This window comes from Camelus ferus, chromosome 28, assembly GCF_009834535.1.
Source record: "Camelus ferus isolate YT-003-E chromosome 28, BCGSAC_Cfer_1.0, whole genome shotgun sequence".
NCBI lineage: Eukaryota > Metazoa > Chordata > Mammalia > Artiodactyla > Camelidae > Camelus > Camelus ferus.
The window spans coordinates 1,713,576-1,729,511 of NC_045723.1; the positions used below are offsets into that span (position 1 = coordinate 1,713,576).

Consider the following 15,936-nt stretch of genomic DNA (forward strand, 5'->3'; position numbering starts at 1 on the left):
AAATAAGAATTAAAAAAATGGAAAAAGTACTTGAATATGTATTTCTCCAAAGAAGATATACAAATGGACGACAAACACATGAAAATATGCTCAAGGTCATAGTCGTTAGGGAAACGTAGATCACAACCACAGTGAGAAACCACTGCATGTCCACTAAAATGGCTATAAAAATTTTTTTTTTAGTTAAAGGAAAATGAGACGTGTTGGTGAGGATGTGTAGAAATTAGAACCCTTATACATTACTAGGAGGAGTTCAAAATGGTTCAGCCACGGAGGAAAACAGTTTGTCAATTCCTCAAAAAGTTTAACATAGAATTATCATATGACCCCGCAATTCTACTCCTAGATATATATGCAAAAGGATTGAAAACAAGGACTCAAACAAGTACACATGCATGTGCATTTATAGCAGCCCCACTCACAGTAGCCATAAGGTGGAAGCAGCCCAAATGTCCATTAACAGGTGAATGGATAAACAAGTTGTTGTATAGTGTAAAGAAATGCAACTGATTTTTATATGTTACTCTTGAAACCTGCTACCTTGCCAAATTCGTTTATCCGCTCATGTAGTTTTTGTGTAGAGCTTTCAGGGTTTTCTATATATAGTATCATGTCATCTGCATATAGTGACGATTTTATCTCTTCTCTTCCAATTTCGATCTCTTGTTTCTTTTTCTTGCCTCATTGCTGTGGCTAGGACTTCCAAGACTATGTTGAATAGAAGTGGTGAGAGTGAGCATCCTTGTCCTGCTCCAGATTTTAGGGGGAAGGCTTTCAGTTTTTCACCGTTGAGTATTATGCTGTATTGTCATAAATAGCTTTTATTATGTTGAGATATGTTCCCTTATACCCACTTTGGTAAGAGTTTTCATCATAAATGGGTGCTGAATTTCATCAAATGCTTTTTCTGCATCTATTGAGATGATCACAAAATAATGCCATTTGCAGCAACATGGATGGACCTAGAGATCATCATTCTAAGTGAAGTAAGCCAGAAAGAGAAAGAAAAATACCATATGATATTACTCATATGTGGAATCTAAAGAAAGAAAGAGGACACTATGAACTCATCTACAAAACAGAAACAGACTCACAGACATAGTAAACAATCTTACGGTTACTGGGGAAAGGGGGTGGGGAGGGATAAATTTGGGAGTTTGAGATTTACAAATGTTAGTCACTATATATAAAAATAGATTTTAAAAAAGTTTCCTCTGTACAGCATAGGGAACTATGTTCAATATCTTGTAATAACCTTTAATGAAAAAGAATATGAAAATGGAAAAAAAAAGTTGTTGGATATATGTACAATGAAATATTATTCGTGTATAAAAAGGGATGAAGTAGTGATATATGCTACAACATGGATGAACCTCCAAAACATCATGCTTAGTGAAAGAAGCAGATGCAGAAGGTGGCATATTGTATGTTTCCACTTATATGAAGTGTCCAGAATGGATAAATTCGTAGACACAAGATGTAGACTGGTGGTTCCCAGGGTCTGCGGAGAGAGGCAGAGGGGGAGACACTGCTGAATGAGTTAGCAGTTTTACTTTGGAGTGATGGAAGTATTTTGCAACTAGATAGAAGTGGTGATTTTAGTACATCAGGAACATACTAAATGCCACTGAATTGTTCACTTTAAAGTGGTTAATTGTGTGTTATGTGAATTTCATCTCAATAAACAAAACAAAAGTCCATAATACGAAGTAGAAGTGCTTGTGATCTGTATTACCAGAACTGCTTAACAAGCACATTCACGTAAATGTTTCTCATTACAATAGCTGGGCGAGATTATGACCAGTGATTAGGTTCTGAATGACCAACGATGTATCTCATACTCAGCTGACATTCTGAAAGTAAAAATGAGAAAATTGATTGATATTTCTTGGGTTGTTTTTTTTTTCAGGACTCTCAGCTCGTTTCCTCGGGACACAATAATCCAAGTAAGAAAGACTTTTCTCTCCAGCTTTGTATGTGGGCGTTGGGGTCGGGGTGGAACCGGTGAGGACAGACGCATGCAGTAGGCAGTAGATTTAAAGGAGTTTTGCTAAAAGACAGAGTCAGGTAGCGAATAACAAAGCCATTTGCTCAAGTTCTGCTGAAGTGGGTAAGACTCATGGAGACCTTATCTCTAAGTGCTCCTCTTTATTTAAGGGAAGGAAGCCCAAAACATGAACAAAAAAAAATTTAAAGGCAACTAATGAGTTAGCTAAAATTGAAAGAAAATAAATGGGCAAAGAGACCCAATCAGAAGACCTGTGATAAACAGCCTTAACATCCACGAATAACCCATGCCCTCTTCAGGGAGAAGCAGACTCACGTGTCCAGGAAGGAATTTCGTTACTGAGTCCAGCGTCTAGTAAAACACATGGGCTGCTTCATCAAAGAGAGAGTGTTAGCGTTCCATGAAGTATTGTTTTAATTCTCTCCTTTGGCACTACTAATTGGTATTAATGTTTTCTTGCACATTAAAAATGTATAAGCTCCCCCATTCATATCACGAAAGCACACCCACGAAGACTGGCTTTTGTTAGTCTCTTGAGCCAGTCGGCTGAGTGCATCCCTTGCCAATTTTCAAAGCTGTTTGAAGGCGAAAATCACTCTGAGCCGGTCGCTGTGTCTTAGGACCTGAGGCTCACCCACTGAGCATCTGTGAGGGCAGAAGGATGAGGGAGGAAAGACATCCAGACAAATGACAAATGCATTAGGAAGCTCCAGACTTCCAATGCACAGCTCGAGAAAGGTCAGGGTCGAGGGAGGAAATGATGGCGTAATGATGCACAGGCAATATGACTTAATTATCCCACCCTCTGTTGGAATTCGCTGTGAGCACAAGTGCCAGTGAGGAGGTGAGATGCTAAGGGACTTGAAATCTGTAGGAAGCTGTAAATTTGATAGTAAGAAAAGGAATGGGAAGAGATGCATGGTTAAGTCCATGAGGTGTGTGGGCATCAGCATCATTTGCCAAAGATAGAGCATCCAGAAGCATTGCCATTACGTTCCTCACCCCATCTTTCCATTTGAATTTACACAGCTCAGGTGAAAGGGAGGATGTGATAGATATAATAGAATAAACGTGCCTCCTCTCAGCTTGGAGTCTGTGACATAAAGAATAAAGGATATAGCTTTGAGTCTCTTCTGTGTGCTGGCACCTTTACGTATGCTGTTTCACTTAATCCTAACAGTAGCTGTGTGAAGTAGGCACTGCCACCCCCTCCTGCACGTGATGAAAATGAGATTCTGCAGTTAATAACTAGCCCATGGTCACATGGCAAAAAAATAATAATAATAATAACAATTTGAATTCAGGGATCTCTGCCCCAAAAGAACACAGACTTTCCCTCTTGTTACCTCGACCCAAAAAAGGCTGCTTCTGTCATGTTGGTGTGAGATTGACTTCTTGTCCAAGAGCTACATACTGTGATCTTTGCATCTGGCATGTTTTACAGCAGACATTGACTTGCTGGTGCTGTGGCTGAGATTATGTAAAAGCAGACCTGTCTTCTGTGGAGCTGTGAGTGGCACCTGCACATTGTGGCATAAAACCCTCCACAGTCCATCGTCCAAGGAAATTAGTGATTGGCTTTCTTTTCCCTAGGGGCAAGGGGATTTTGTGTGTGTGTGTGTATTTTTCAAATAAATCTCCCCTACCCAAACCAAGCACATCCATAAAAAGGTAATATCACTGTTCAAAAATTGGAGTGTCCTCTGTAGATGGTAGCACATTTGAAACTTCAGGAGAGCTGGTCCCATCAGCATTTCCTGTGCTGTTTCTTGTATTTGGTTTGGAATCACTACAGTTTGGGTAATGATGGCTCCAGTAAATATGTAGAAAATAGGCAAAAACTGAACTTTAGAGAAACAGAACGTGTATGTGTTGTTTGACGGATTAACCTCTTCCCCACTTTAGGTCTGTGCTTTTTTCTTTTTAGAATTCGAAAAACTCTGTTCCCAAGATACTAAAAGGAAAGAGTGTATAAATTAAACAGAAAATGATTTTTTAATGCCAATCTTTTAAAAGATAGATACTTTAGACAGTTTGCTGTTACCAATTAATTTAATTTAATATTGTAAAATAGAAGCTTAGTAAGTATTGAGAAGCTCAAGTATTAAAATAGGTGACGTATGTCGACTTTTTTTTTTACGTTATGAGAATGTCCTGGTCAAGTGGCAGACTGAGCGTGAGCACTTCTTTCCCTCCCTTCAGAATCTCCGTTTAAATAACCAGAAAGCTGTAGTAATGGAAATAAATCCATAACAGCACTGAGAGCAGGAAAGGATGTCATCAACAAACCAGAAGTTCAGCTGAGTTTCTGGAAAATGGAGTGTGGCTAGGACCCTGCTGTTAGATAATCCTGGGCAGGGAAGGTCATGACCCAGGAAGAGGGAAAAGGAAAATAATGAAACAAACAGGAACAAATTGACTTGATAAAACAAAGGGCCAAAAATAGCTCAGACACCCCTGAAAACGAATCAGGTTGGAGCCTTACCTGACCAATGAATGAATCAGTGAGTGTTTATCTGGGTAACGTGACAGTGACAGACAAGTCGAGCAGTGAAACAACAGAGGACTCAGAAACAGAACCGCAGATGTGTGCAAACTCCATTTGTGGCAGAGCTGATGATGCAGACCAGTGGAGGAAGAATGGGCTGCTTAAAGCTGGTACCGGAATGCTTGGTTATCTCCAGGGAGAAAAAGGAAAAACTTTGTTGTTGTTGTTGTTTTGTGGGGGAGGGGGGGAGGTAAGAGAAAAAGGAGATTAACTCCTACTTCACTGTCATATACAAAAACTATTCCAAATATGTGCAAAAGACCTACACGTGAACAGTAAAATTATACACTTTCAAAAGACCGTGGAGAACATCTTTCTGATGTATTTCTTAAATAAAACAGAAAAAAAAGTCAAATAAAGGAAAACGGCAGATTTGTATAAGGGGATGTGAGGGTGACCACAGCAGTGAGGGTGAAGGAACCAGAGGCACGTACATGGTGTCAGCTGAATCTAAAAACCACACGGTTGAACGACAGGAGTGAGTCCCGGGAGAATGCATACGGCATGATTCCATTCATGTGGAATTTAAAGTCAGGAAAAATTAAAGACTCTTTTATTTACAAATAAATACCCGGGAGCCAAAACTGTCAAGAAAGGGAGGGATGAATACAAAATTCCGTTGCTAGGTAGCCGGCCGGGAGGGCAGGGAGAGCGTGCGTGCCCAGGAGCTCCTGGGTGATTTCTCGTCAATGTCCCATTTCCATCCCTGGAAGGGGTTTTCACAGTTAACTCATTTAACTTAAAAAAATGATATATATATGAAATGTACATTTTTCTACACATTAAATGCAAACTCTGCTTAACTTCTTTTTAGGAAAAGCCTTCACTTGAGACAGATTAACCCGTGGGGTGCTGAAATATGAGAATGAGAATCCGTATGACATAAATTCTGGGAACACTTGCCCTCATTCAAGTTTACTGGCAGTCCTTCTGTTCAGGTCCAGTCCCCCTACTCTGTCCCTTAGAGACTGATATTTATATTGTTATGGTATTACAAATTCCGTTATTGGTTTACAATTTTTCTCGTTGGCCTATAGGCAATTCCCAAAATTAAATTATTAATTAAATTAATATTAATGAGGATGGTTCATGAATAATTACTGAACAGGATATAAATATTTTAAATCATGGCTCTGTAGGGGGAAACATATCGCTGTGCAGAGTGATGGAGGGCGGGGAGGCAGGAGGGAAGCAGAGATGGGTAAGTTTCCTCGTTCCACACGGTGTGAAAGGGAAGTCCTATCAGAAGTTGATGAATCAAGAAACAGAAGTTTAAGTTTATTCAAAGTTAAAACACCCACTAGAGGCCCTAAAAGTAATAACAGAACTAACCAAAATTGTAAGGGGAAAGGAGGCGATAGTATATTAAATACCTTCTCTTTCCTTTTTCGTATCAGAAATCATTATGTACTGTTTAAAAGTTGACACATCTAGAAATAAATTTATTACTTAGCATAATGGTTGTAGGACTAATAGAACTGAAAACAAAAGCCAGCAAAGTCGTCACCTTTTCTCCACTGTTCAATTTTTTTTGTTTTAACCCTGATAAAGGGATGACTTTTATTCTAAAGAAAAGTAGTAGGATAGCAAAACTTTCCTCCACAGCAGAACACAGCCTGGATCTATTTCGAGTTCCTTTTCAAAATTCCTCTTTGCTCCATATCATGGCACTATTGATGGAGAGGGCCAGGACTCCAGCAGTGCAGTCATTTTAAGTTTAAAGGGCATGAATTAGATATTATCTATCTTTCCGCTTACCAGAGTACTTGGCGTATCAGTCCTTGGTCCATCTATTGGATTAAAAGTGTAGCTGTTGTAATTTTGTATGTGACCTTTTGGAGCCATCAGACTGTTTCATGCCTCAAATTGTCCGTCCGTCTCCGCGGTGAGTGCACGTCTCTCCTCCTCGCTCGTGGTAGCGTGGACCTCTACGTTAGTGACAGGTCCTCAGACAGAAGACAGACACTCAGCATGCAGTGTGTGCTTGGTACCGTGGAAGGCGCAGGTAGAGCCCGTACGGACTGTCAAGCGGAAAGTACGATATGTACATACTATATACGTACACACGTGCATGTGCATTTACACATCTGAGCCTGTTTTCTTCCCATGGCTCATTTTTTTCTCTCTTCCTCTCTGTGAGTCTGTCTCTGCACGCCAGACGACCACACTGCCCCCACACCAGTCTCGTATGCCCAGTGCCCCAAAGATCAAGGCGGGTTCCCTCCCAAGGAGGGCAGTGTGGCATCTGTCGTGAAAAAACAAAAACGGCCCCCGACAGCCCTCTCAGGTGGTTGCGGGGAAACATCCCCTGCGCACCCAACTGAAACATCTCTTACTACGAAGTTTCTCTAGCTTAGCTGCGTGATTTTCCCTTGGGTCCTGAGAAAGAGGCTGAGCTTCTTCGTGGTTCATGTGCTTAGACATTTCAAGTTAACTTCAGAAATTGCATCACCTAAAAGCTCAAGCTATTGGGGAGAATTTTGTATTTCTTCTTCCTGCAGGACAGACATGGTTTCAATCCCTGACTCCAAACTGAGCTTAGTTTTCCCCGGAAAGGTTACTCCGTCATCAGCCCTGAAGTAGCAGAGAGCGCTCCCTCCAGGACCATTCCTATAGGCCCAGTTTGGCCCCATTGCATCCTTCCAGTTTGCCAGAACCCCTTCTGTTTTCCCTGTTGCCACAACATCAGTGCTGCTAAGAGCAGAGATAATCCACCGCAGCTTTGTCCCCGTACTGATCCAGCCCACGATGCCCGCAGCCCCCAGACCCCACGTGCAATAAGTCCTGTGTCCTCCCAGCCCGCCAGTTACCTGGCAGCCTTGCCGGGGAAGGTAAAACATATTTATTTATTCAAACATCGAATCAATGTCTTCGTGCCTCATATTGATTTGCTGGGTTTCTGACATTAAGTTGTTGGGGTATGTTTACCATCGCCGGTGTTGCTGAGTGCACTGTTTATATTCTTGATTAATTATGATTGTACGTGGGGGGACTTCTGGCGGCGACAGACCAGAGAAAGTAACCATTTATTTCTCCAAATGAAAGGGAGAGAAAAAAAAAGATCAACATGTTTGAGAAAAATTAAACCTCCATTTAGTTTTGTCTTAACCTAATGCAGGTGTCGCGGCTCTCTATTTTGGGGTGCTGGCAGGAACTGTGGCTACTCAGTTGGAAAGTGATTCTGGAACGTCCTAAATTAGGTTATTTTCTAGCACTGAAGCCAGGTGACAAGGCCTTGCATGTCTCCTAAATGATGACACCACAGACCTGGCCTGGAAGACAAAATACAGTGTGAACGCATGAGCTTTAAAAGCAAGTTTATTAACTTGCTGCCTCTTCTTTTGCTGCCACATGGCTTCACGTGTACGGGGGTCTGTCTAACCAGCATTTGTTCTTGAGGCAGTTAAAATAGATACAGTGGCTTTTTTTAACACGGTGGCTGTCCCCCATGGACGTTCCAGCAACGTGTAGACGCTTTAGCAGAAAGTCTTATCTGATGTAGATGTGCGAACTGTATACAACCATCTTCTTTCTCTCACCAGTTTCCTGGTAGAAAAAGAGAAAAAAATTATAAAATTTACCTTTAAGTTCACTTTAGATGATACCTTTGGAATGTGTTCATCGTATGATTTAGGGGGTCACTGCTGAGACTCGGTGACTGTAAGCTAATGTCAACAGCTGACGAAAGGGCCCTGTTTGGGGCAGAGGCCTGGGGCCCTAAACAGTAGACTAGGGGATTCTTTGACGTCTCCAGGCCTGACCTGAATTAGCAAAGCAAAGCAAGTTACCACCATCAGGCCCATCTCTTGCAACTCATAGCCTTCTCTGGGGTTTATTTCACTATTATCCCTACACAACCACAGCTAACTCACAACGGCAGTCACAACCCTTCTTCCCTCCCCTGGCCTCAAGGAAATAAAAAGAAGCAACTTACAAAATGAGGATGAATGGTTCCAAACCATCACGGGTCAGGGATCTAAGAATGACATTACGTCCGTTGCGAGAGAAATTTGCCCTTTAAAACTACAAAAAGTGAACTGGTTCCAGGCTCCCTTAATTAAAGCCCATTAAATCCTCAGTGACCACAGATGGCAGAAATATTTCTTTAACTAGCCTCTCAGATGGCCAGGAAGGATTTCCGATTTCCCTCTTATTCTGCCCTAACTGGGCAGACCCAAACCACCAGGGCTCTCTGTGGGGTGTGTCCTTGGGGGTCGTGTAACCTATGGTGCAGCCTCAGTGTTCGGCAGAATTCTCTCCTCCAAGTTCTGATGCAGCCTGACCTGGTTTGGCTGGTGTAAGCAGAAAGGATCAAAGTTCAAAATGCCTTGCACGTAGAATGCTAATGGGATTTATTTCCTTAAAGTTTCTGTAAGCTGAAGTGGAAGGAAACAGGTTCCATCTGTAAGATATTCATCTTTTGGCAAGGTCTCCGCTCTGAGCCTCTGGCTGTTTGCAAACAGCTCCTTAGCACCTATTCACAGACCCGCGCCTGGCCAGTTGCATTACAGAGAAGAAATTATTTTGCAAATCCGGTTCTCAGACAATAAAAAGATGTTTTAAAAGCCTCCTGCTGCACATTTTGAATGATTGTTAATAGGAGCATGGAAATATATGTAATCTCTCTGAAATCTTAGAGACCATAACGCTCACACAGTCGTATTTTTTTCTGCTTCCTTTTTAAGAGAAAGGTGGTGCTGAGCCAGGGAGTCCGGACAATGGCACGTCGAATACATCGTAAGTCTCTTTCCTGTTTCTGTCCCAGATGGCTGTTCTTTAATATGCTTATAGTATGACACAGTGCAGAGATCTCGTTACAGCAATAATAATAGTCGTGGAAGGAAGCCTGTCGTTCTTTTTCATCATAATGTCTTTTAAAATGGTTTTGGGTGCAGATGCATTTTGAGGTCTTTCTTACACTTTAGCCCGGTAAGAGTCATCTTGAAAATACAGGGCTCCCCTTCCTGAAACACAAATGTCATGAGATTTGAGGGTGTTAAGGATTTGGGGAGGGGAGGAAACCTTTTGGAATTTGCTCAGAGATTTCCATCGTTGTCATAAATAATTGCAGAACTTTTCACACAGACTGGGAGACTGTCTGTCCTGCACACCCGTGAAGTACTTGTGTCAGTTTAAAGCCTGCCATTTGCAACCTCACCTCCAAATTACGTGAAATAGACATTTATAAATACCTCTGGACACGCAAGAGTTTGTTCGTTTTTTCGAGTTAACAAATACAGTTTTGAAAAGATAAGAAAAGGCTCTTTTAAAGCATGTCCTTCACTACGTTTTGTCTTTTTCCTCTCAATAATCAAGAAATCCAAATATGTTTTAATGATTAATTTGATGCCAAATTTATATGCCAAAGTTTAAATAAGGGAATTCACAAGCTAGCAAATAATTTCAGCTCCACAGGGATCAGTAACAGGTTTGCTCCTCAGAAATCCTTATTTCTATCACTTCTGAGGCGTTCAATATATTTTCTTACTATAAGACAGTTTTATGAATGTATCTATATTTGGGCCAGTGCTCTTATTACTAAGCATTTCACGTGCTATTCATTAGAAATGACAGTTTGTGATACAACCTTATTGAGTATATTTGACCAAGATCTGTTTCTTGATCTAGAAAGAACCTTTTGGCTTGCTTAGGATAGCTATGTATTTCACAAAGGATCTGCGTTATATGCTGTCTTTCTTAAGAAAAAAGTCCTAAGTGGTTCCATTATCCTGATTTCCAATGATACAAGAATGTGATTGATTTTAAATGGTAAAAATATTACTAATTTTTAATTTTTGGCTGCAAAATATAATAGGGAAAGGGTTTTAATGCCATCTGGAGGCATTCGAGAGAAGTGAAAAGGGTAGAATCATTTTAAAATGCAGTTCTTTTGAGTAACATTTGAAAGTGGATAAGAATTTATGCAACTAGAATGTAAGCTATTTGGGAGTAAGTTATATTGTTTAGAAATAATTTTACAAAAGTTTTAATGACTGTAGAAAAAACAGTTTTTCAAATTCTCACTAACAAAATCATCTTTAAAACAGAGAAAGGAGCATACAAAATATGTTGGAAAGCTGCTAGCATCATCCTACATTTAATTTTTTCACATTTAAAATCACATTCAGTTGACTCCACTGCTGTTAATACAGTTTGATGTGTCACCAAAGTTCTCCTTCCCTTACACACTTCTGAAAAGTCCTTTCTCTAAAACAGTTGGTTCCCGTAACTCATTACCTGGGAAACATAAATATCTTGTCTGAGGAATTACTTTTAAACCCTCTGGAGATTTGCGAATAGTGAGGGATGGAAGCATCACCCCACATTCCCCTCTTTTTGAGCAAGGCAGTTCCTCACATCTGCCTCACATCCCACCTCCTGAACTAGAAATAACGTAAACAAAGTTGGAGGTTGCAAGGGTCTCTCTGAAAAGGGGAGAATTCTGCACTTGATCCTCTCAAAGACCCCTCTAACAGGAGTTCTGTTATAATTATAGGCAAGAGGAGCAGCTTATTATGAATAAAGAGCAGGGATTCAGGATGCTGTAGACTTGGGTAGCATTTTGCAGTTTCCATGTGGTACCCTCTCTGAGCTTTATCTATGTAGACAGACAGGAAGGACAGATACAGTATCCTTATTTTATATATAAGGAGTCAAAGGATCAGAAAAGTCATTCAACTTGAGTAAAAAAATTAAGACACAAATCTTTGGCTATTTTGCTTTTTTGCCCATTTACCATGCTGAGGGGTCAGTGGATCTTAGGAGACGAAACAAAGCCGTGAGTCAGAACCACACGGAAGAATGGAGATTTGTTTATTTGTTAAGTGGCGGGTGTGTTGGTTTGCCAGAGCTGCCTTAACAAAGCAGCACAGACCAGGTCCCTTAAACAACAGAAGTTTTCGTCTCAGTTCTGGAGGCTGAAAGCCTGAGATCAGTCACTAGGGTTTGTTTCTCTTGTGGAGGAAGGATCTGCTCCAGGTCTTGTTCCTTGTTCTATAGATGGACATCTTCTTCCTGTATTTCTCCTTCTCATCTTCCTTCTATGCATCTCTGTGTCCCAACGTCCCCTTTTTATAAAAATACTAGTAATGTTGGATGAGGGTCCACCCTGATGTTTTCATTTTAACCTAGTTACCCCTGTGAAGACCCTATCTCCAAATAAAATCACATTCTGAAGTACTAGAGGTTAGGATTTCAGTGTATGGATTTTGAGGGGACACATAGCATTAAGGGTCAGAGCAATCAAAATGATTTAGAAGGCAGGGCAGCAGAATCAGGAGTCTACAGATGCCAGAAATTGGAACAAGGTGAGAAATCGGAACAACCTGAGAAAACAGACCAAAAGTTGTGAGCTCCGTGGAAACTGAAGGGGTGAAGCAGAATGAAGAAAACTGTAGCTAACATGCACACAAGGCACTACGAAGGAAACCTCTTCCACGTTTGTGGTTTGATGGGACAGACACAGCTTCAGTAATGCCTGTGCATCCCTCTGTCTGTATAATTCTGTGACCCGTGAGTCATTTAAAGCTATTATATGGGTTTAAATTGTAGTATAAAATTGAAAGTCTCCAGACAGAGAGCTTATTTCCTGAGGAGGCATCTTTCTTCACTGGCCCCTTTTAAAAGAAAGAGATTAGCATTATTTGTAATGGTCAAGTCATGGAAGCAACCGAAGTATTCACTGATAGATGAATGGATAAAGAAAATGTAGTACATATACACAATGGAATATTATTCAGCCATTAAAAAAGACGGAAATCCTACCACTTGTGACAACATAGATGGACCTTGAGGGCATCATGCCAAGTGAAATAAGTCAGGCCTGAAAGACAGATACCATATGATCTCATTTATATGTGATGTCTGGGGTAAAAAAAGCTCATAGTTACAGAGAACAGATTGAGATTGGTGACTACCAGAGGCTAGGGGTAGGGAGTGGGTGAAATGAGTGAAAATCATCAAAAAGTACAAACTTCTAGGTATAAAATAAATAAATCTTGAGGATGTAATGTACATCATAGTGACTGTAGCTAATAATAATTGTATATATATATATGAAAGTTGCTAAGAGAGTAGATCTTAAAAGTTCTCATCACAAGAAAAATTTTGTAACTGTGTAACAATGGACGTCAACTAAACTTGTTGTGATGATCAAAATGGTTGACAATTTGATCCTTGAAAGAAAGAAATTAGAATGCATGAGATCTACCTTTACACAGTTTCTCCCTTGAGGGCACTCCCCAATCCACAAAGAGCAACTACAACTCAAGACCAAAATCATATTTTCATGAAATGTCAGAGGGTGGAGTGCGGGGCTGCCAGAGTGGGTGGGGTTTAAGGGCAGAAATTCCAGAAGAGAGGCAGCCATTGAAAAGAGAGCTCCAATTCTGTATATAAATTCCCTTCCATCCTTGGGTGACTTGTAAACTGCACATGTGTGGGAGGAGTGCCACCAAGCCCAATGGAAACAGTAGCCAGAAAGCCAAAAAGCTGAGCAGCAATTTCAACATCTGCCTGCTGCCAGCATCTACTGCCTATAGAGTTTGGAATTTTGATCTCATCCGAGTTACGGGGACTTGGCAAACACCTTGGGTTTTTGTTTGAAACCTCAGAAAGGCCATGCCTTAAGAATAAAGTATTCATCCTAAAACTAAGGACAAAACCAAAATAGATCATAGCAAAGTGTAACACTAAGTATCCACAAGTTCAGCTAGTAAATTATCTAAAAAAACCAAAAAACCTTAACACTGTGTAAAGCAATAAAACATAATCTAGATTCTCTATAACATATCATTCATAATATTTATTATCTAAGCAAAAATTAAAGGATATGTGTAGAAATAAGAAATTGTGATCCATAGTCAGGTAAAAAGTAAGTATTATAACAGACCTTGAAGTGACTTAAATGTTGAAATTTTCAGATAAGAACTTTAAAGCAGATATTAAAATACTTCCAAGGGTGTAAAGGAAAACTTGGTCATAATAATTGAAAGAAGAGGAAACTCAGCAGTGAAATGGAAATGATTAAAAAGAACGAAGTGAAAATTCTGGAACTGAAAAGTGAAATATTTGAAAGGGAAATGTCACTAGATAGCCTTAAATGAAGAATGGAAATGACAAAATAGAGGCTAAGCAGACCAATAAACATTATCCAATATGAAGAACAGTGAGGATGAAGATTAAACACAATGAACAGAGTCTCAGTGAATTACAGAGCAGTATCAAGTAAGTCTAATATACATGTGATTGGAGTCCCAGAAGGAGAGGACAGAGAAAATAGATCAGAAAAAAAGATTTGAAGGAAAAATAGCTGAAAGCCTCCCAAACTGGCCCAAAACATTAACTTACAAACACAAGAAGCACAACAAATCCTAAGCAGGATGAATAAAAATAAAACTGCACCTTGAACATGATAGTAAAATTACTAAAACCTAAATTGAAGATAAAGAGAAGACCTTCAATATTAGCAGAGAAAAATGACGTATTATTTTCAAGGAAACAATGATGCAATTCCTGCCACAAACTATGGGGGCCAGAATACAGTGCAGGGACAACTTTGAAGCGCTGAAAGACTGAAATAAAATAAAGTGAAATAAAATAGAGAACTGTCAAGCTGGTATTCTAAATCTAGCAAAAATATCCTTCAAAACAAAGTGAAATAAAGACATTTTTGATTTTACAAAATCTGAGAGAATTTACTTCTTAGACCTACACTCCAATAAATGAAAAAGAACATCTATCAGGCTGAAGGGTAATAATGTCGGGCAGAAAGTCAGACCTACAAAAAGGAACTATTTTAACTATTACCAGCATCCGCAATGAATGAATGACGCCAGCTATATGACATTGTGGAAAAGGCAAAAGTATGGAGATAGTAAAAAGATCAGTGGTTGCCAGGGCTTGGTGGGGGCAAGGATGACTAGGCAGAGCACAGAGCATGTTTAGGGCAGTGAAAATACTGTATGATTCTCTGTTGATGGATACGTATCACCATACACTTGTGCAAGCCCATAGGTTGTCCGACACCAAGAATAAATTCCAAGGTAAACTATGGACTTGGAGTGTGTCAGTGTAGGTTCATCCCTTGTAACAGATGTAGCACTCTGGTGGGGGATGTCGATAATGAGAGAGGCTGCGCGTGTGTCAGGGCAGGAGACATATGGGAAATCTCTGTGCTTTCCCCTCAATTTTGCTGTGAATCTAAAATTGCTCTAAAAACTGAAGACATCTTTTTTTAAATAGCAGCAAACGTCTCACACCCTCAACCACATGGATGAATTCACAGAAGCATAATGTTAAACGTAAAAAGCCAGACACAAAAAGAGTCTATTCTGTCAAATTTGATTTATGTGAAATTCAATAGAAAGGCAAAACTAATCCAATCCACGGACCAAGAATTTGGGACAGTGGTTGCTATGAGAGGCTGGGGCTGGACTGAAATGGGGCATCTTGGTTCTTCTGGAGTGATGGAAAATTTTATGTCTAATTTACTCTCCCCAGTGGAGATTGCACAGCCAGGAAGCAGCTGAAGAATTCGTCTCCACCACTGACTTCTAATTTTCAGTGTCTTGGAAAACTTTGGTATCACTGATTGGTGGAACAGAGTGGGTTTAGATGATGCGCAAAGCTCCTTCCAGGTGTATGATGTGCACCTGTGAGTCATTTATAAAGGTGAAAGGTGAAACATGTTTATATCTAAAATTATTTGTCTTCCTCACTTCAGGCTCCTGTAAGAAACTGCCGTAGACTAGGTGGCTTATCAGTAGCAGAAGCTTATTTCTCACCGTTTGGGAGCTAGGAAGTCTAGGGTCAAGGTGCCAGCAGATTGAGCATCTAGCGATGGTCCACATCCTGCTTTGCAGGTGGCGGTCTTCTGGCTGTGTCTTCACATGACAGAGGGCAGAGGGAGAAGAAGGCAGGTCTCTCGTGTCTCTTCTTGTAAGAGCATTGATCCCATCGTGATGGTTCTACCCTCATGACCCAGTTATTTCCCAGAGGCTCACCTCCTAATGCCATCACATCGGGGCTTAGAATTTCATCAGATAAGTTTGGGGAGGGGGCCACGAACATTCAGTCCAGAACAATATTTATTCAAAATACCACATGCCCACTGTAGAACTGTCTTAGAAAATGTTAAATTTGGAGGAAAAATACAGAGGAGCAATTATGTGCTAAACATATAAAGAAATCTAACATGCTTTTAATAAGATTACACAAAGAGCATATAATAAATAGGTTTTGAAATTTGAGAGATCAAAGTCAATTTGAAAACTGTTAGCAAAAATATGTTATTCTTTTTTTCAGAGAAATTTGAAACCTCCCTGATATTTACTTTGGCCACAGCAATTCGTGTCTAAAATGATGAACTGTGACTGTTCTT

At 40.2% G+C, this 15,936-nt stretch overlaps 1 protein-coding gene across 6 annotated transcripts in view; it reads left to right on the forward strand.

Moving 5' to 3' along the window:
* The window catches only part of AFF3 (AF4/FMR2 family member 3), a 434,554-nt gene that overhangs the window by 297,028 nt on the left and 121,590 nt on the right, over positions 1–15,936 (forward strand). For all 6 annotated transcript variants that reach the window (XM_032469729.1, XM_032469731.1, XM_032469732.1 and 3 more), the window contains 2 exons: positions 1,910–1,946; positions 9,242–9,293. In XM_032469729.1, coding sequence (XP_032325620.1) covers positions 1,910–1,946; positions 9,242–9,293 — 89 coding nt within the window. The remainder of the gene's footprint in view (positions 1–1,909; positions 1,947–9,241; positions 9,294–15,936) is intronic.